Source organism: Arachis hypogaea, chromosome 18 (assembly GCF_003086295.3).
Source record: "Arachis hypogaea cultivar Tifrunner chromosome 18, arahy.Tifrunner.gnm2.J5K5, whole genome shotgun sequence".
Lineage (NCBI taxonomy): Eukaryota > Viridiplantae > Streptophyta > Magnoliopsida > Fabales > Fabaceae > Arachis > Arachis hypogaea.
Window position 1 is genome coordinate 5,068,273 of NC_092053.1, and position 22,072 is coordinate 5,090,344.

The 22,072-nt window shown below is 32.4% G+C and overlaps 1 protein-coding gene across 1 annotated transcript; it reads right to left on the reverse strand.

Moving 5' to 3' along the window:
* Nucleotides 1-6,064: 6,064 nt before the first annotated feature.
* LOC112773180 (ABC transporter F family member 1) lies at nt 6,065-10,077 on the reverse strand. Its single transcript, XM_025818239.3, has 6 exons — nt 9,832-10,077; nt 9,489-9,723; nt 8,605-8,678; nt 8,300-8,510; nt 7,980-8,214; nt 6,065-7,504 (listed from the first exon to the last, which is right to left on the reverse strand). Exons 2-6 carry the CDS (start codon nt 9,705-9,707, stop codon nt 6,447-6,449), a joined length of 1,797 nt encoding a protein of 598 aa, XP_025674024.1. The 5' UTR covers nt 9,708-9,723; nt 9,832-10,077; the 3' UTR covers nt 6,065-6,446.
* Nucleotides 10,078-22,072: the final 11,995 nt, after the last annotated feature.

The following is a 22,072-nucleotide window of genomic DNA, read 5'->3' on the forward strand; positions in this document are numbered from 1 at the left end:
TTTGTCCGAAAGTGTAACGTGTACCTCAATAGCACATGCATCACCAGGGCACTAAAAGCTGCTAGGAAAATTGAAGAGGGTGATGAGATAGCCCAGTATGGTTTGGTGTGGGATTATGCAAACGAGTTACTTACTAGCAATCCAGGATCCAGAGTGCAAGTTGGTGTGATCCCAATGCCTGAGAGTCCTCCACTATTTGATCGGTTCTATGTGTGTCTTGATGCTTGCAAAAGGGGGTTTAAGGCAGGTTGTAGACCTCTAATTGGATTAGATGGCGCCTTTCTTAAGACACTACACGGAGGACAAATTCTGACAGCTTGCGGACAAGATGCTAACAATCACATCTTTGTGATTGCATATGCAATTGTCAGTGTGGAAAATAAGGATAATTGGCAATGGTTTCTTGAACTGCTTCACAGTGATCTAGGTGACTATAGAGAGCACAAATGGTGCTTCATCTCAGATATGCAGAAGGTAATAATTTCTGTAAGGACTAATTTGATTTACTTATTATTCTTTGAAGGACTAGTTTGATTTAATGAATTCAAAGTTGAGGACTGAGATGATTTAATATCTTTTCGTGTTTGGTCTTTTGGTGCAGGGTTTAATCCCTGCTGTTCAGGAAGTTTTCCCACGAGTTCACCACCGCTTCTGCGTCTGGCATTTGTGGCGGAATTTCTCAAAGCAGTGGGGTAGTTCTGAGTTGAAAGACCTTGTGTGGGAATGTGCAAGGTCAAGGACAACAACTGAATTTGATAGAAACATGAAGAGAGTTAAATTGATCAACGAGAAAGCTTGGCAGTATCTTGATAAATGGCCAAAAGAGGCATGGACGAAGGCGCATTTCAGTGAGGTTCCAAAAGTGGATAACATATGCAACAATTCCTGTGAGTCATTCAATGCAAAGATCAAACACGAAAGGAGTAAGCCTATCCTGACCCTGGCTGAGGAAGTAAGGAGAATCATCATGAAGAGTATGGTTGATAACAGAAAGAAGTTGCAGAACTACCAAGGAATTCTCCCTCCTGTTCAGCAAAGTAGGTTGGAAGCTATGACGGTGCTGTCCCGTCATTGGGCTCCTCAGTGGTCTGGTGATGAAAAAGAGGAGTTGTACGAGGTACATGGCTGGCCGACGAATATGGTGGTTGACTTGGGCAAGCACACATGCACCTGCAGGTTTTGGCAGCTTACAGGTAACAACTTTCTTCCCTTACTTAATTAACAATGTCTTCATTCATGATATTATAGTTATTGTATGAATTTGTTTGGCTTCATAGGAATGCCGTGTATGCATGCAATATCGGCAATACAAGATAAGAATGACAAGAGACCTGAGGAATATTGCCATGAGTGGTTAAAGATGGAAGCATATAAGCGTACCTACTGTTTTAATGTCAATCCGGTTAAGGGGCAGGATCTATGGGAGAAAACGCCACATCCATCCCCAGTCCCACCCCCAGTGAAGCCTAAACCTGGGAGGCCAACAAAGAAGCGAAGAAGGGACAAAGAAGAACAACCTAGTGGGTCAAAGACAAAAATGAAAAGAAAATACAACCCAATCCGGTGCATGTACTGCGGTGAGGTTGGACACAACAAGAGAGGGTGCGCAAAGAAAAAGGCTGTGGATGCTGAGGAACATGCGAAGCAGATGCAGCTACAATTGGCAGTTGTTACCCCTGCTCCACAAGGTTCTGAACCCCAAGTAAACCCTTCTCCTACTGATACTGACATTGGTACACAAGCTGAGGCACCTATGCCTTCACTTCCATCACCCACTCAGGCTGACTCAGAGAGTGACAACAGTGACTCGGAGTGCATCCCACCAACCCAGGAGCCCCTTAAGGTAGTATCATATATCATCACTCCTAAAAAAATTTGGATGTAGCCTAATCATGTAAGAATCTGATTTGCTACTAAATCATACAGGATCAATTGATTGGTAGGCCACCTAAGTTGCAAGTGATCAAAAGAAAAGCAAGGTCAATTTCCTCCCCAAAGCATATTGCAACTGGATCTGTGGCTGTTTCTGCTGAGACCATTAAAGGGACAAGCTCCAGAACTGCTAAGCGGCTGGAAAAATTCATGACCTTTGTGCCTACTCCAGTCTTCAAGGCTCCAAGGAAGAATGATGATAAAGTTTGAGTTGTTAGGAATGTCTACTTGTTAACTCATTTTGTGTATGAAATAACATTCTGTTTGTTGCTTTTGTTTTGTGTGTGGTAATTTAGTCTATGGACAATGTATTTTGTCAGCTAACAATCTTATGACTTTGTTATGCTATTTATGTATTAAGACAATGTGACAATTAGCCATCAATGACAAGTTACTATTAAGCTTACTTATTATCTTCATTTTGTTTATGCCTCAACATAATTCATGTAAACACAGAATTAGTTCCACAGTTTATACAATTATCCACAGTTGACAGGAAATTGCTTCCAACTTCAAATAACTACTCTCATTCAAATCAACAATTTCAATACATCATTACATGTTCATACAGCATAATCTATTCATTTAGAATTACATAAGAAACAACAAATTATCACAACTACTACAAACAGCAAAATCATTAGCAGTTTCAAAGCTCTAACTTCAGCTTCCACAGTGCCCAACTTCCATGCCACCTTCACCCGCCATTCATCATACTCACCTTCAACCTCCATATCAGCTCCTGCATCTTTCTTTGTACCACACACACCCACTGCTTCAAATTCATCATCATCAACCCACTTAAAATAATTGCAGTGACTGCCCTTCTGCAATTTCATATGGGAGTAAACCAAAAAATCAGAGAACACCCAACAGAGGATAAGAACATGAAAAAGCTTTAACTTCCTTTACCATCACTCACCCGGTACCTTGGACATGCATGGAACAATCTATTCGGGTTCTCCGCTGTCCCAGATTTCTTAATCACAGTCTTCAGCCCACAGAAACATGATCCATCATGAGCATTCACCCTCCTCCTTCGCATCGAAACACTCGATCCATGACTGTCGTGCGATGCATGTGACAAACCGCCACCACAACCACCATCTCCTCTCTCCATCGACGCAGCCAGCAAGGGATTACGTCTCCTAGTTACCTCTACTGCCACCGAAAGTGATCACCTCGAAGTATTTATCGTTCGTTTTGGGATTAGGGTTTATAAACTCGAAGGACTAATTTGATGGCTTAACCATAACTTATCTTGTCAGCAACAACATCCTACACCCTGGCGTTGGCCAGCTTGGCAGTTAACGTGCCACGTAAGCGGCCGTTTGCCATCTCATCAACCCAGAAGACGGAAGGACGAACGTGATCAACACGGGTATCTTTCGAGGACGTTTTTGATTAATTTTGACTTTCGGGGACGAAAATGGAGATCGAGGACACTTTCAAGGACGAAATTGACTATTAACTCGTTGTATACATTCTAAAAAAGGGAGTAAAAAAGCTGTAGTGGACTTATCATACCACATGTCTTGGCTCTCTTGTGCATTTCGATAAGCCTAAAAAGTATAAGTTAGGAGGAGTTTCAGGTATACCAAAAATATCGATGTTCTAGTTGTTTTAACCGTTGATCTGAATTATAAAAAATATATATAATATATATTAATTAAAATCAACGGTTAAAACAACTAAAACACTGGTATTTCCGGATATATCTAATAACTTTTCTATAAGTTAATCTTGATACCCTAAAAGAATTTTATATACAGATAATAATTTAATTAAATTTATATATTTAAATAATTTTTAAAATAATAAATTTAAAAATTAATTATTTTTATTGATGTACCATACACAATTAGTTATTTGTACAAAAAGTTTTACATTAATAATACATATGAAAATTAAATTTAAAACATAAATACCAATAATAACATTATCTTCGTATTATAATATAATTCTAATAAGATCACGCATATAAAAATCTTGGGCTTTACTGGAAAGAATCATTGGAATAAATTGTAGAAAATATACGATAAAAGTAGTTAGTTTTATGTTAAATTGATAGTTAAAAATCTTAAAATAATCTAATATATTTAACTAAATTATTATCTTAACTATCAATATTACATGAAGTTAATTAAAATTTTCATTGAATATATATGTAATATTGAATGTCGGAGCTGGTTCAATCATATTGGCTGAAACATGGGGGAGTGTTTCACGGTGCAGGCGCTGTGTGTATTAAGCCTATTAGCCTATTAGGAATACTCGTAGACACAATAACCTGAGAATTTAACTGAACCAATAACATTCACTTGACTGTTGACCAGTGATCAAATAAAGTTAAATGACTTGCAAGTTCCAGTCACCCCAACTAGTACTTCATTAAAAAGAAAAAATACAAAAAGAAAAAAAGTTTATATCACATCAATTTACTAATTAAAATCCATTGATAAATTTAGGTTTCTTTTTTTAAAAAAATCATATCACTTTTATTTAATATTTCATTTATTTTTGAAGATGCATATGACATCTATTTGATATTTTCTTTTGAATTTAACTAAGAACATATTAAGAACATCAATTAATCTTTTTTTGTATGTATTTTGAGAAACCATATTAAAATCGCAAATTTATTATGTTTTATTTATCAACAATCTTTGTACAAAAGCACTAAAAGACAGGGAGATATCTATATTTTGATTTTGTGTATCTAAACATGGAGAATAACAGCAAAATGATAGTCTATTGTGTGCGTGTGTTTTTTTTTTTTCAGTTTTTTGTCTTCAAACATTTAGTGTAATGATCAAAGTTGAAGAACATACATGGAACCAGAAGAGAAAAACACAACAAAGAGAATAAAATATGCGAGGCGGGCACAGCAAACATCATTCTCCATTCTCCATTGGCAGCCACAAGCTTGAAGCATGGGAAATCAGAGCACCATAATGCCTCTTATCTCAATTTCATTAAGGGATTTAAAAATGGTCCCAAAGTCAAGTCAAGTAGGTTCATTGTTCTCAACACCTTATGATTGCTCTCTCACTCACATTCCAAAATGGTCCAATCAAGAAACAGCCCAGATATATTAATACCCACCATATCAAGGCATCATAAGATTTCCAATCAATGCGGTACACACCACCATACCCTTCCAAAGTAAGAAGTACACAAGAAGTGGATTTTCAAACACTATCTTCTTGTTCCGCCCACAATGGACAAGCCAACATCGATCAAAGCTGCATTAACAACATTATTCTCGAACTCTCCTTAGACTATTCTTTCTTTTTATAGACAGCAAACTGGTTCCGCTCTTTTGTTTGTGGTCCAATCCAAGCATTTGTCTCTCGCTATTTAATTTCAGCAATTCATACGCATATATTTGTTTATATATTTAAAGGAGATAGATGAGGAAATGACCAACTGGATAAAAAAGACTTCACGGAAGAATATTCCAACCTGAATCCAAAAATTGCATTGCACTTTCTCTATCACAGTGAACATCAAGGTTGTCTAGTCGTTGCAGCTCCGAATAAATAGCTTTCGTCGCCTTCATTCCAAATTTCATCTAAACAAGGACCTCACACATTCCAGTAACCGTAATGCATGCTTTAACAGAGTACTACAAAGGAGAGATTCACGAGCATGTACTACTAATAAATCAAAGAAATGAATCCTCTTAATTTTTCTTTTCATTGTTGTTATTAAGTGTTATCCATTCCCATCAATCAATCAGTATGAACTCAGGTATTTACTGTTGTCAACGACTAAATGCTACCTGTTAGACAGGAAGCACCCTTTTTCCCTTTTCCTTTTCTTTGATTTTTAATCTCCGGCAGATTAATACTAAGACACTAATTTATTGTATGCATTTTCATGTTCTAGTTGAGCAAAGTCTAACTTTCTTTCCCCTTTTATTCATTTATCTGTTAATGCTATTTACTATAATAATATTTCGAAGTTCATTCGAGCAAAGCAATAGATTAGTTACTGTCCAGAAAAATGTCAACGGATCTAGCTATGCCCGTTTCATTCAATCATCTTTTACGTGTTAACCATACAAATTTTACTTTTTAAGACGAGACGGTTATTCATCATAAGTAAGCAAACCACTGTCCAGAATAGGTGCGCAAAAATACAGTGCTCTCCGCACAACATATTCATAAAATTCGCCGGATACAAGAGTTAACCAGAATAGACCTTTAGGTATAACATCTAACATAAGGTGAAGTATCTCGTTATATATTAGAAGCACAGCAAAGTAGTAAAAAAAAAAACAAAAATATTACCAATCTAACCGGGGTGGACATTGCCAGCCCCAAAAAAATATTTAGGCCACACGCTTTCTCAATTGGTTCTCTGCCATTCAACTCGACTATAATCAATAATCAACCTCGAGAGAAATCAACTTGAGTACCCTCGAGAGAAATAAACCTTGAGCAAGCATCATCAACATACATTGCACAAGTATTAGATGACAGCTTCAGTCGCGGTTCTGACTATCTTCTTCAGTCAGATAAACCTGCTTTCGCCTTTAGATGCTGCTTGAAATCCATAATATCACCTTCCCATCTGGTGACACATTGGTCTGCACACACCCATATCTCATGGGCCACCTGGTTTATGAGCCTAAAATCATGGCTAACAAGCACCATGCCACCATCCCATTCGTTCAATGCCTCGGCCAACGAGTCGATTGTCTCAATATCCAAATGATTGGTTGGCTCATCCAAGAGTAGCAAGTGAGGTTGCCTATAGGCTAACCATGCAAATATCACACGGCTCCTCTGCCCATCAGATAAATTCTTCATGGGCATCACCTGGGCTTTACCCGATAGGCCAAACTTCCCAATAGCAGCTCTCATCTTCTCTTCCTCATTTCCAGGGTATTCTTTAATCATATACTGGAGAGCTGACATTTCCATGTCTAGCTTTTCGGCCAAGTGCTGGTGATATTGTGCAATCCGAAGATGATTATGGCGTCGAACCATGCCATCTATGGGAACCAGTTCACCTGTCATTAACTTAAGTAATGTACTCTTCCCAGCTCCATTGGGTCCAACCAGAGCAATCCTAGAGTCTAAATCAACCCCAAAGTCAATGTTCTTGTATATGAGAGTCTCAGGAGTGTAACCAAATGTCACCTCAACAAACTGGAGGACAGGAGGGGGAAGTTTTCCCACATCCACAAAGCGGAATACCAAAACTTTGTCCCTAGCCACCTTCTCTGTAAGACCACCCCGCTCCATTTTTGCAAGAGTTTTCTCTTTACTCTGAGCTTGTCGAGCTAGTTTTGCTGACCCATGGCCAAATCGGGCAATGTATTCCTTCATTGAGGCAATCTGGTCCTGTTCCCATTTGTACTGCTTCATCTGGTTCTCTTCAAGTTCAGAACGTGTCTGAACATACTGATCATAGTTACCAGTGTAGAGCTTCAGCTTTTTGCTTTGCATGTGTATGATATTTGTGCAGACACCATTAAGAAAATCCTGGGAGTGTGAAATCACAACCAGAATACGCTCAAACTTCTTAAGATTCTCCTCCAGCCACACACAGGCTTCCAAATCTGCAAATAGATTATAGCAAAGACATTGATGAATGAACAATTACTCAAGGAAAGTTAGAAATATACAGAAGTTGCAAAAAATATAAGGAAGAACATTACTGATCACCTGGATATAGAAACATACGAAACACAATGGAATTCAATTTAAAAGCATAACAAGTAAAATTCTGACTTCCTGATAATGGATCCACATATCCTTGAAGTTAAAATTACATGTGAGCCAATAGGGAAAAAGATTTATCTATCTCGTTGAAGTTAAGTTTACAAATAAGAGTTTTCATTGAAAATATAAAAAAATTTAAGTTTCCAATGCATTTGTTTTGCATTCATTAAATGAAAACATTTAAAAATTACCACTAATGGTAAGCTTATCATGTGCCCTTAGGGCACATGTTAGCTAAACCCTAGGCGAAGCCATCAAACAAAATAACAGTTCAACAAATAAAGGGCATTTCATATGGGACTGGAGGATTACCGAGGTGATTGGTTGGTTCATCAAGCAAGAGAATGGTTGGGTTCATGAATAAAGCTCTGGCTAGAGCAATCCTCATTCTCCAGCCCCCGGAAAAATCACGTGTCTTTTTTGCCTGCATTTGCTTGTTGAAACCAAGACCAAATAGGATTTCAGCAGCACGTTTTTCTGCAGTCGATGCATCCAGGGCTTCCAAACGTTCATATATACGGTCAAGTGCTTCACCACCCCCATCATCCTGGAGCACCAATTAAGATGAGTCAGAAATCCAAGAATATAAAGAAACCCACAAAAAACTCAGATACTATATTACTGAAACAAACCTGAGAGGCTAAAGCTTCAGCTTCTTTCTCCAATCTCAACCTCTCCTCGTCACAGCTTATTACAGCCTCCAGCGCAGACATGTCAGAGGCTTCAATTTCCCTAGCAAGGTGATATATATCCATGTGTTCTGGAATAGGAAGCTCTCGCATACCTATTGCCGTAAGCAAGGTAGATTTTCCACAACCATTTAATCCAAGCAAACCATAGCGTCTGAATGGAATTTAACAGGGGAAAAAATATAAGTAACAATTATAGTTATGAATAACAGCATCCTATGGAAAACAAACGGGTAAGGATAACATACCTTCCATAGTTCAGCTCCAATTCAGAATCAACTATCAGATCATGTCCATGGAAAGTAACTGACAGAGACTCTATCTACAATTAGAACATGAACACAAAATTGTCAATATAACACTGATCATATCATTAAAAATAAACAATACAACACTAAATATAGCAGAAACTCACTTTTAACAACACAATGTTGTAAGTTGTAACAATACCCACCCAAATATTAAGTATTAAGTATTGATTACATTCTTAAAGGAGGAGCAACGACATTAAACATGCAAACATGGTAGAATGCCCATGCTACAGACTGACCCAACCATTAGGCTACAGCACTCAAATACAATCACCCACACTTAACAACAAGAAGCTAAAATAAGACACGCTAAACTAAGACTGTCTACCACACTTTATACAAGTTGTAAGAAATCCAAAGTAATAAGTAATTAAAGTAACATACATTCCAAAATAATAACACTTTCGATTATTATATATATGCATACTGCCGCAAGACAGAACACTTTCGATTGAAGAGCAAGGGCAGAAAAAAACATTTTTGGGAGATCAAAATAATAATAAATAAAGAAATAATCAGCATAGTATCAGTAATCATCACAGGACATTCCAAAATAAACCTACTCCCTAGCTCAACCTTCTGCTTAACCTTACTCGTTCAGCTTTAGATTTAACCGATATGTTCCTTTAACTCTCCAAGAACTTATAGAGATTAGAGAATAAGCATTTAGGATGTGCAACAGATAGAATCAGAACACTAAACAAAGATATGGCATCTACAACTCTGTTTAACCACAGTTTATACTATTCCATTCCTAAACTTAAACCCTAAACATTGCATTACATTCAATTCAATTCAACATCATCCGAAGTTTTACTTACCCTAATATCCCTGGAAAGGGGATGTGAGCAGAGGACACCGGTGCAGGTCCGATCCGATATGACAATATCTCCGACACCGTTGGCGAGCTGGTCGGCTGCCTTCTCCGAGGCTGAAGCTGACGCCGACGCCTTCGAGGAAGCAGCCGCCTTGCCTCCTCTCTTAGCCGCTGCCGCCGCCTTCTTCTGCGCGGCCTTTTTCTTGCTGGCGTCGGACACCATATTCAATAACTGATTTCTGCAAATAGCATCAACGAATCGAATCCATTGAAGAATCAAGAGCCAATAACGCAGCAAGCAAAAGAAAGCTAGAAAAAATAAAAAACGAAAAGCATTAGATGCAAACCTTGGATCTGAAATTCGAGAAGACAAGAATAGATCTAGGATGGTGTGTTGAGTAATCGGAGGAAGAGTTGTAGAGAAGAACCCGAGCTGGTGCTTAGGGTTCGAAGATTCAGTTTCGGGTGCAGCTCAAGTTTCGAATATATAGTGCTGCCGCCTTCCACGTGTTCGGGAGTTGCCTCAACTCCTGCTACTGCTTGCTAGTTGCTAGGTCACAATGAATGAATGAAAACAAGGAAATTGCTCCTCTACTAAGATATTTATAACCTTTTTCTATTTTATGAAAATAAAAATATTAATTAATGGAATTTTTCAATGAATTTTTTTAAAATTTTGTTAATAAATATTTATTTTGAGTTTTGACGTCGTTAAATCAATAAAAAATCTTTTTTAATGAAAAAGATTTTTTTATTTTTTTGTGTTTTTGTCAGATTTTTAATCATAAAAATAAAAATACTAAAAAAATAAAAAATATTTTTTTTGAAAAACTATAATTTACATATTTTTTTTAAAGATTTTTTTTAAAAAATATTTTTCATATAATAAATAAATAAATAAATATTTTTATCTTATTTTATCTAAATATAATTGATAAATAAAAAAATTTTTTTACATAAGATATTCAAACATAAAATTATTTTTATTCTTATAAAAGATCTTTTAAAAATATATTATTTAAAAAATATCTTTTTCAAAAATAAGGCCCAATTAAAATACTTAAACTCTATTTCATTAGATAAAAGATAAATATAAGTTTTAAATTATGAATTCCTTGAAAGTTTTAAAAATTTTAGTTAGTGAAATAATTAAGGACATTGTCATACTTTTTTATTTAAATAAATTAATTTAAAGATGTCATTTTTACATTATTAAATATTTATTGCATTAAAATTTAAAAAATTTCACTATTATTAAAATTCTTAATAAAGGCTCTTACAAATAAAACCTTTAACTTAAAAGGCTTTAACTAAACGAACATTCTATAAGAATCTCCTCGTGTACTGTTTATATTTCAAGTTTCATATTTAACTAACACCTATGTGTAAATAATTATATTAGATCGAATAATAATATAATATATGGAATAAAATTATCACAATAAAATAACCATAATTTTTTTTACTAACATTTTATTTTTTTTAGTTAGTTTATTTACATGGACAAAAAAAATAAATAAAAAATGTACACTTAAAAACGGTGATGTTAACGATTTGTAATTTGTGTACTGAATCTCTCGACAATCACAAGATCGGTGAACGTAACTATCCGTGGCCCAACCCGTTCAATTTATTCAACAAAATAAATGTTAGGTGAACACGTTTCTTGCATTTGTTTATATATATAAATAAAAAAATAACGGTGCAAATACCCAAAAATAAATAACTAAACTGAGATTGTTTTAGAAAAAACAGTTCTAATAGAATCAGCATAAAAATATAAAGCAACAAAAAAAAATTGACAATTGCAAATTATGATCAAACATTGCCAATTTATTTGTGTATGTATTAGTTTCTTTGAATTCGCAGTACAGAGGTCAACTGTTTAGGGATTAGGGTTTAATATAAAAATTAAAAGTTTAGAAGAGTGTAAATCTCTCTAATTTAGGGGGTGGCAATGGATAGAGTACGGTAGGGTTTGGAGTCAACTCTAACCTTATTTGCGAGTTGAGATTTTTATATAAATTCAATCATATCCTACCTGCGGGTTGAGAATATCTCAACCCTAACCCTACCCGCTTTTAATCCGTGGGTTACAAAAAAAGATGTAACATTATTATATAACTTAATAATAATATAAAATAGAACTAACTTTTATGTAAAAAAAAAATATTAAATTATCAATTAATGATCTTCTTTTAATGACTAAGGATTGTTTGCATTTAGTGAGAGGTCTTTGGTTTAACATCCACTTAAAACATATTTTTATATAAGTATATAACATATACATATATAGTGTGCGGGTTGGTCGAGTAGAGTTGAGGCACAACTCACACCGTACCTAACCCGCACGAAAACCCTACCTGCACCCTACCCTACCCGATCCGCTGCGGATCGAGTTGGCAACCCTACCCGATCGAATGGGGTCGGATTGAATACCGGCGAATAGGGTACATGTTGCCACCCCTACTCTAATCTTAAAAGTATAAATTCACCATAATTTTAGAAATTAGTCAAATTTTCAATATTTACAAAGCCAAAATTTAAAATCAAGACAACGAAACCTTTTCCCAAAGTCAGCTCAAAAGGCTTGATAGCAGAAAAATGAGAACCCAATCTTCTTCTAAAAATGCTTCAATCCTCTCTAAGTTCCAATTTGTAACTTCCACATAATTACAAGCCTTCTCTTTTGGCATATATTTTGTGCAGTCTACTTGCACAAAATCAATTTATATTTGAGCTAGAAATATTTGCAAAGTATATAATTTATTATTGTGATTTGAATTACATCAATTTGATTTTATTTTATCTAGACTATTCAAGTTTGAATTTGATATTTAAATTGATTTATTTATATTTTTAAAAAATTGTAATTTTGAGATTTTATCATTAAAAAAATAGAAATAAGTTAAAGTTTATAAATAAATAAATTTTATTTGATTCGGTTCACAAAATGCTATTAAATAACAATAACAATTAGTATTAATAATACATAAATAAATAAGATAAAAATGTGTAATAAATTAAGTATATTATAAATAAAATCTTAAATATGATAATAAAAATAATAATATTATATAAAATTTTACAAGAATTGGATTGAAAGATAAATTTTTTGAAGTAGATTTAAAATTTAATTCATCAAAAAATGAAATCTAATCAAATTTCAATTAATGCGATTTTGATAAAATTTTTATTTAAATTGAATTGAATGTACATCTTTATCCGAATCGATTTGAATTTAAAAACTTTTAATTTTTGTTTGTGACTATTTAAAAACTTTTAATTTAAATCAATACTAACTATTTTTCTTTTCACTAAAAACATATTGACATATAATTCCAGTTTAAGAAAGGGCACCACAATGCATGCTTTTTGTTTTTGGTTGTAAAAATAAAGAAATAATAGTACGAGAAATGAGCTGGTGGCAACTGAATTGGCACTTGGATTTTCACAAGTTGAAAGGGATCATCACATTAGGGTTTGGCCCACACTGAGATATGAATAACAAAATGGTATTATTCGGTCTGAGGTGAACTTCTTGGCCCTTGTTCGATGTATGTACGAAAATTTCTTGTTGTGTAACTTAACAAGTACCAACTATCTATGGCCAAACAATGTAACAACAATTGGGACAATGTTGATATTAGTGGCACAATAGAAAATTATCAAACAGGCTGTAAGTTGTTTCGGCATTATTTGTTGCTTTCATTGTAATGTCTTTAATTCCAACCACATGCCAATGAGAAAACTTTACCGGAATCCTATTTTATTTCTTAACTTTTAAAACGCACGTTGATATTCAATTAATTTTTCAATCTATCAATTGATCATAAAAGCTATAATTTGTTGTTTATGGTAAATGGAAGCTTAAACTTAGAATTATGTTTGCGTTTAAAGAAAATAAGTTAGCCAAATAACAAAGAATGAATACCCTATCTGATCCCTAACAATTATCTCGAAAGGACAACATGACCCTCAAGAAAAAAAAAATCCAATCTGGTCCCTGATCTTTTTTTTTGACTGATTAGTCCCTGTGTCAAAAAAAATAACATTAATTTTTTTTTGTACAGATGCCTCGTTGTCTTTTCGAAATAATTATCAGAGATCGAGTTGAGTTTTTTTTCAAGGATCTCGTTGTCTTTCGAAGTAATTGTTAAGGACTGATTTGAGTTTTTCTCAACAAAAAATAGTTATAGCGTTCAAAAAGATTAAATGTGCTTTTTGTACTTCCAATATATTTGCCAAACACACCCTAATTAACGTAGATAACTTAAAAAGCAATTTTGGTTTGAAAAGTATATAATATATTATTTATTATTATTATTGTCCAAACCATTGAAACTCGTATGTAGTTCAAAAGAGAGAAATCCACCATCTAAGTCCAATAATAGAGGTCTAAATTCCTTAAATTAAAGGTCCCAATTAGAAATTTGGACTAATGATGGTACAATAATGACTTAATTCTCAAGCTGATAACTGCTTATCATTTCTAAATAAGTTTCTCATGGCGGAACTATATATAATTTCATCTTTGAGCAGACTAATTCTTCCCATCTACCTATAAATATTCCTTATATATAAAATTATTTAAGGAGATACCTCATTTAATTTCAAATTTACTCAATTGCTCACTGAACTACCGAAGCATTCTAGTTCATACAAATAAATTTCTCTCTGTAAACCTGACATGAAACTCTGAATTAGTTTCTACCCCAAACCGTTCCTATAATAAGTAATGACACTTATTATAAGTAATCTAATATAATAATTGAAGACAAAAAGACACATGTTGACAAGTATAAAAGATAAAAAATAAAATAAAATAATTTTTTGACTAAGGCCTACTCCGATTGATTAGTTAGTTATCTGATCTATCTGTTCTCTATCAGTCGATTGTCTACTGTATAAACTTATCCTCACACTACAAATATATGTTTTTTTTATATAATTGTTTTTTTATCCTTAGGTTATTCTAGATTTCCATAGGCTGAAAGGACATTTAAAAATGAATTACATTTGTATTAATTTTTTTAGGATAATGCTAGGTAGACAAAAAAAAAAAACAGGCAGAACTTGCCTTATTTAGCATTAATTAATTATCGCAACAATTAATGAATGTTAAATAAGGCAAGTTATGGCTGTTTTTGTCTGATTTTTTTTTTGTTACCAAACATTTCCGTTTTTTTAAGTATATGTATTTTTTTGGATATTAGAAGTAAATTTTTGTCATTTTTTCATTAATTATTTTTTATATCAAAAATAAAAAATAAACATAAAATACATACACAAATCATAAATATAACATTCTTGTATATTTAAATATTAAAATAACATATTAAAAATAATTAATAATTATTTCTATGAAATCATTTTCAATTATTCATATGATGATAATATTATAAATTATTAAATATTTTTTTTTATCAAAGATAGACAAACTCGAACTTGCAATCTCTAAATGAGTATGAAAAAATTATATCATTTAAACTATAACTCATTGGCATAAATTATTAAATAATTTAAATAAAAATATTTAATTAAACATATCAAACTACGACCTCTTAGAAGAGTATAAAGAGACTGTGTCATTTGAGTTATAGCTCATTGACAAACTATTTAACTATTTTTTTTTTTACCAAAGATAGGAGACTCGAACTTGCAACCTCTTAATTGAGTATGGAGAGACTATGCCATTTGAGCTATTACTCATTGGCAACTATTTAACTATTCAAACTTTCATTTTTACACAAAAATATTTAAAATAATTTTCTATAGGCTGAAGTAGAGAGTATAGAATCCAGAAAGAGACAATGTGATATCTAGTGAAACGTCAGTTCAATGTCCGACGTGGCATTCGACGATTTGTTGGGACATCAAATCCCACGTGCTAGGGATGGTTTCCGTCACGTGGGCATAGACCACCTTGTTGTTTGTGGCAGACATGAGGGTGCACAGCTCTTTCTTTCTGCCTTTCGATATATATCACTACAAAATAAATAATGCACATCTAAATCCTTATCCACACATAATCCTCCCTCTAATTACACTTTTTCCCCTTTAATTTTATGTTTGGGTCATCCTTCTCCATATATACTTTATCCTTAGTACAATTATTAAACTATATATTATTAATTAGGTCGCTACAATAAACATTCATCATAATTCAAGTCAAAAGTTAATATATATCAAGTAATAAGAACATATGCTATATATTATATGTCATTGCCAGCTAGCTAGTTGAAGATATTATGGTCCCAATTCCCAAACATGAGTGAAACACTGTTATTTACCCCCTTTTCTTTCTTCCTTTCTTTCTCACACACTCTCTCTCTCGTTATAAAAATAGTTGGGTGCGTGCTATATATATATATATATATATAACACATGAAGAAACTGGTTCATGGCAAAAGCCAATATGTCGCCTTTATCTGCATTTGCACCTGCACTTTACTTGGTTTTCTCAAGAAGGGAGGAACTGAGAAGAGGTGCAGGTACATCTGCAGGTGAATGCCATGTTGGCTGCTACTTCTCATGTTGCTGAAATTGTTCGTACAATTCTAATCTTATGTTGCTGCGGCTGCTTCTGATAATAGCTAGTAGGTAAGTTTGATCACTGCCTACTTCCTGCGTACAATAATTGTATATACCATCAAGGATTTTCGTGCTTCTTTCCATTTTTTTCCTTCTTACAAAAATTTTAGATTTCATTTATATACTCAAAATCTACATGGTGGGTGTATATATATTGTACTTAATTATATATAATAATGCAAATAAATCCAGATCCAAGTATGTATACGCTCGAATCTAGTTGTTGAATTTATATGAAAGCTGAGTATTCTTGTTGATATTTATAAAATAGGGTGATGATATACGTCTAACCGTGTTTTTTTTTTTTTTTTTACCAAAGATATGAGACTCGAACCCGCAACCTCTTAATTGGTATGAGTAGATTATGCCATTTGAGTTATTAATCATTAGCACGTCTAACCGTGTTTGGTAATCAAATTTAATTAAGTTGGTATAAATTCAGTAAATGTTATTATCGTCTATTTGTAGTATGTATTTTTTTTTTAGTGTTAGGTAAACAATGACCATCTTAAATAATATAAACAACTACCAATTAAATAAAAATATACTACATTTTAATTTAATGCTACTAATTAAATTTAAGATTAATTTATTCTTTTAATCCTATTAATTCATATTGTTCAAAAATATTATTGATTACCTATACTTTTTCTTTTTTTTATACTACTTTAGCACAAAAAAATTTGTATATAATACAAAAGTTTTGCACATTAATATATAAACTTATTGATATAGTATATAAATTTTCATACATAGCACAAAAAATTATTAATACAGCACATAATTTTTTGTACATAACATATAAATTTTTGCTAAAAATATATTTTATTGATTAGGTGAGTCAATATTAAAGATATGTGATCTTTTTAAATTTTTTGTGTTATGCATCAAAATTTATATACTCAATAATTTTATTGAATATGTATAGAAGAAAAAAGCGATGACCACGATGATGATAATGAAAGAGGACAAAAAAAAGGAGACAATGACAACGACAATAATAATAATATTGAAAAAATATGCATACAATAAACTTAACTTAGGTTAAAAATTACTTGACTCCCTAATAATAATAATAATAATAATAATAATAATAATAAAAATTTCCATTATTTATATATATTAATTAGTTCTATCCCTCAATGAAAAATATATATATATAGCTAAAATTTTTTCTTTATTTTAATTTTGTCTTGTATATGAACTATTACTAACTAATTTTTTATAAAATGTTTTCTAAAATTATTAGTTTCTAGAAATTTTCCTGCTGAATTATCCTTCTTTAATTTATGTATATGAGCTATACATACATACAGTAAATAAAGTCACCAGAAAAATACATACAGTAAATAAACAGTACTACTTATATTGACAAATATCTTTTATCTTTTTTAAAAAGAAGAACCATAATAATATACAGCAATTTGCCATTTATTATTTTACAAAAAAAAATATTAGATAAAATAAGAACCAAAAGTAGTAAGCACAGATAAAACTAATTAAAAAGATGTTTTAGTCCTTCATTAGGTATTATAATTGTCGCTCTAACATTTCTATATTAATATTTTTATGAACTTATTGTACTGAATTTGTCACGAGAAGAAAAGCCAGAGACAGGATCTGGAAAAGGTTTTGGACTTTTTATAATAACATGAAACCATTGATTTATTTAGAGTCATTTTCCAGTGATTCTTCGGAACTCATGGTTCGGCAGAAAACATGGACGGGACCTGTGAGAAGCTACAAGCTAAGACCTCTTTTTTTTTTTTAATTATTATTATTATTTTCCTACTTTTTTCTAATTGTTATTATCTACTTTATTTTCATTTCCCTTGCCAGAGCCAGACCAATAAATAGTGTATGTTTATTTGCCTTTTGAAAACGACACAACACACACAAGCTAATAAATAAAATCATATCTTATATGGAAAAATTCTCTTTATATGCTTTATGAAAAAGTGGTATATATATACAAAAAGTAAAAAGAGTTAATATGATATGATATGATGTGATGATGCCCTAGTTAGAAATAAAATACTCTTGCTTATACATATGAATAATATTACACATCTAAATTTTTTTTGTTAATTAAGTTTAACTAAATTAGTCTAATATAACAAAAATTAATTATGACTAATATTATTTTAAGTCTTATTATTTAATTTAGTTCATAAAAAGACTTAAATATATAGCTTTATTCATATATTATATATCTTATAATCGATTCAATTTTTCGTATACACATATTAATTTAATTTGAAGACCACCTTTTTGCACTTACAATATAATGATTTTGATTTGCTCTAGATTAGAACTTTATGATCCATGAAGACGCACCTGATTCGGATATGTCTCTACTTTTTTCGATAAGTAAAAGTAAATCACAAAGCAACACAAACAACATCACCATTCATCACCAGCGATCACAACTCTCCTTCTTCAACGAGAATATAAATTTCACGGTTCCGTCGTCACCCACGTCACCATTTTCACAGCTCCCTTAGCCTTGCACCTTTTCATAGTTATGTTTTCGGTTTGAACTTATTCACTACACATACATCGTTGAAGTGAAAGTATTTTCAGCCTTTACTATGACATTAAATTAAAATCTCAATACAATATCAACATCTATTACGTAGCATTTGTTTTGAGGTACTGAGATAGAGACTGGGACACTGAAATTTAGTATTATATTTGTTGGTTTAGAGATTGGTACTAAAATTTCTGTCTCTATTCTCAAAATTTAAGTATTTTAGTACCTCCAAAAAGTAGGGACACAGGGACTAAAATTTTTAGAGATAGAGATTGAAATTTTAATAATATTTTATACCTAAAATACCCTCATTTCAATTAATTAATTTCAATTTTATTTTTTGTACAAATTAAATTAGAATTTCATTCTTATTTCAATTTCTGTCTCTCACTTTACACCAAACAGAATACTGAGATTGATTTTCAATCTCCGTCTCTTAGTCTCTACCTCTCAGTCTCAGTCTTTTCGTCTCTATCTCTCCACCAAACGCTACCTTATTTATCCTACTTAAAGGTTCTTCATTAATTGTTTATGCCCTTTTTATCAATTGTACTACTACTACACTTAAAATTAGTCATATATTTTGAAAATATATTTTAAAAATAAATAAAAATATATAAATACATAATAACTCATTTTAAATATACATATAATATTTTTATTTTCTATATATAATAGATGTTGAAGGAAGAAGACTAAGTCAGCTTACTTGTGGAACTGCTAGTCAAACAGAGAATCAGTCAAAATAGTTATGTAACTGATTCCTTAAGTGGCTCGCTTGTTTAGAGTATTAAGCCACTGTGTGTGTATAAATAATGGTTAGTGGCTCTCTTGTAAAGACACACGATTCTGAATTAAAAGTTCTGCATATTCTAATTTTTCTATGCTGTATAGTTCAGAGCTTTGAGCTCTCTTTAGATTTGTAGTGCAAACTCTTACAATAGAGTCTTTTTTTTGTTGGAAAACTTTTCTATTAACCTATTGATGACTCTCTCTATTTCTTGTATTGATTGCGGGGTACAGCCGTACAGCCATAAATACACTGTATAATTTCATCAGTACTTATTATAGAGAGAGAGTGGTCTCTGACTCTGCTAAACTACTTTAATTTTCTGCATGATAAATGGTTGTACACTTTTATCTTGCTTTGTTTGCAGTGACCTTTGCTACGATTTTACAAATGATATAGACAAGAGAAGGAAGAAGTGAAGAACTGCTAATTGAAATTTCTGTTATTTATTTCTTCTCTTAGCTGCATGATAATAAATAGAACTATAAATAGCTAAATTAAATATTATTTAAGAATTACTAATGTGGAGGATTTAGAAGTATTTGCGATTGAACATATCAAATTGCATTTTGTGCAAGTAAATATATCTAATTTCAATACAAGTGTCAATATATAAGACGCTGTAAAATATAAAATAATTGGCCAATTAAAAACAATAGACAAAAAAATAGTTTCTAAAAGATTTTAAAATTTGACAAGCGTGTCCCGAATTTGCCGGAACAAATCTCTGTCAAGTACAATGCTGACGTGGTCACTGTGTTTTGGTGACTTGACAAACCAATCCCATGAAGAATTACCATGTGTTCATAACACGCAGCGGAAGAAAAGAAAATAATTCTAAAAATCTATTTTGTGTTTAAACTTTATTCCAATAATAAATATATAGTAGATCAGATCTAAATACCTGAGTACACTAATAAAAATCTTTTTCTCCTTCGATAGTATGAAGACGCTATGCGTATCCACACCGAGACCAACTTTTACTGTCAACTCTTTTTCGACGTCAAAAATACTCATTTCCGACATCAAGAATATTATACCCGCCCTTAAGCCGCCAAGCAGTGCGCAACTTATCGGTAATGGCTATATATAGCTTATATGCTTTCCTAGGATTTTGATAACAATGGTGTCCTTATAAGGAGCAGCCAACGCAGTCCTTGCTTCTTTAGTGAAAACAACGCTCGGTGGTTCTTTATTTTCTTACTTTCTGATGCGGGAGCATCTTTTCTATCTTTTTCTGGTGAATTTATATTTGAACTTGTAAGTTTAATCAAGATTTAAGTACCTTTGAGCCACTATGAATGCTACTTTGAGTCGTGTACAATTTGGTTTATTTCAGGTAGCATTTGGATGAATTTGACAAGGTTTGTATAAAAGAAAAGGAAGAAAGTAAATGATGCTGTCAATCCTGACCTCCTTGCACTCTATTAGGAATAACTTGAGCTACAGAGGTCCAATTGATACGATTTTAGTGGCATTAGAAAGCTAACTTCCAAAACTTTCCAACGATATATAATAATATATATTTTTCTCCCATACTGTACGACCTTGGTAGCGCTTAACTTGGAATTCTCCAAGTTAGACGCCGGATGAAGAAATCTCACTCCAATAAGTTCGGGTGCAGCCACGCCCAACTTCAATTTTTTCAAGTTAGGCGTCAATTGAAAGAAGAATTAGTAATTAATTACATGCTGCCAATGTGGTTTTCAAGTTAGGCGCCAATCCTAAGAATGCAATGGATCTCACGTTAAAAAAGGAGTACTCAAAGATTTTATTTTATTTTGATTAAAATTTTAGTTTATTTACAAATAGGAAAACATATTATTTAGTTTTAAAAAATATATTTTATATTAATTAGGATTAGATATAAAAGGGAAAAGAATTAGCCTTTCGGGATCTCTTCTCTTTTATACACCTCATTCTAGAGTTTACAATTTTTCTGAATCCTAGTTTTTTCTTTGAGTCATGAGCAACCAAACCTCCACTGTTAAGGTTAGGAGCTCTGTCTATTCTATGAATTAATACTGTTACTCTTCTATTTTAATTAATGTTTTGATTTAAATTTCAAGAATTTGTTTTCGTTCTTCATCTTAAGAATTTGGGTAGATCGGAAGAATAACTCTTATTCTATTTGAGTTCTTGTGAACCTTGGAAAAACAATTCACTCGAACAACAACTTGAAAACAATTTCTCCTAAATCACTAATTATCTGGACTTAACGGGATACGTAACATATAATTCTCTTATCTTTGGGTAATTAGGGTTTCTGTGGCACATAAACTAGAATTGAACTTAACCCTCTAATTGAACTTAAGTGACTAAGGAATTGGCAGTTAACTAGGTTAGAGGAGACTAAATTACTAAGGAATTAGGGTTTAGTCATTTACAATTTGTCATGAATTGAATCTTGCATGATTAAAATAGTTGGTAAGAAAAGTTAATCCAGAAGATAAATAACTCTAAAACCTTAACTGTTATCTCACATAATCTTCACAACTCGTTTACTGCTTGCTTTTTAATTCTCTAAATTTACTGTTTAATGCTATTGAACTCTCAAACATCATTTTCTATTTGTCTGACTAAGTAAATCACTCAACCATTGTTGCTTAATCCATCAATTCTCGTGGGATCGACCCTCACTCACCTGAGGTATTACTTGGTACGACCCGGT

Excerpts from the sequence above, each read along its gene's own strand:
- LOC112773180 (XM_025818239.3), bottom strand. The coding sequence starts at position 9,707 with ATGGTGTCCGACGCCAGCAAGAAAAAGGCCGCGCAGAAGAAGGCGGCG. Across the intron at positions 8,215-8,299 it reads CTGAAGCTTTAGCCTCTCAG|GATGATGGGGGTGGTGAAGC; the intron begins GTTTGTTTCAGT and ends TTGGTGCTCCAG. Across the intron at positions 7,505-7,979 it reads TGAACCAACCAATCACCTCG|ATTTGGAAGCCTGTGTGTGG; the intron begins GTAATCCTCCAG and ends ATCTATTTGCAG.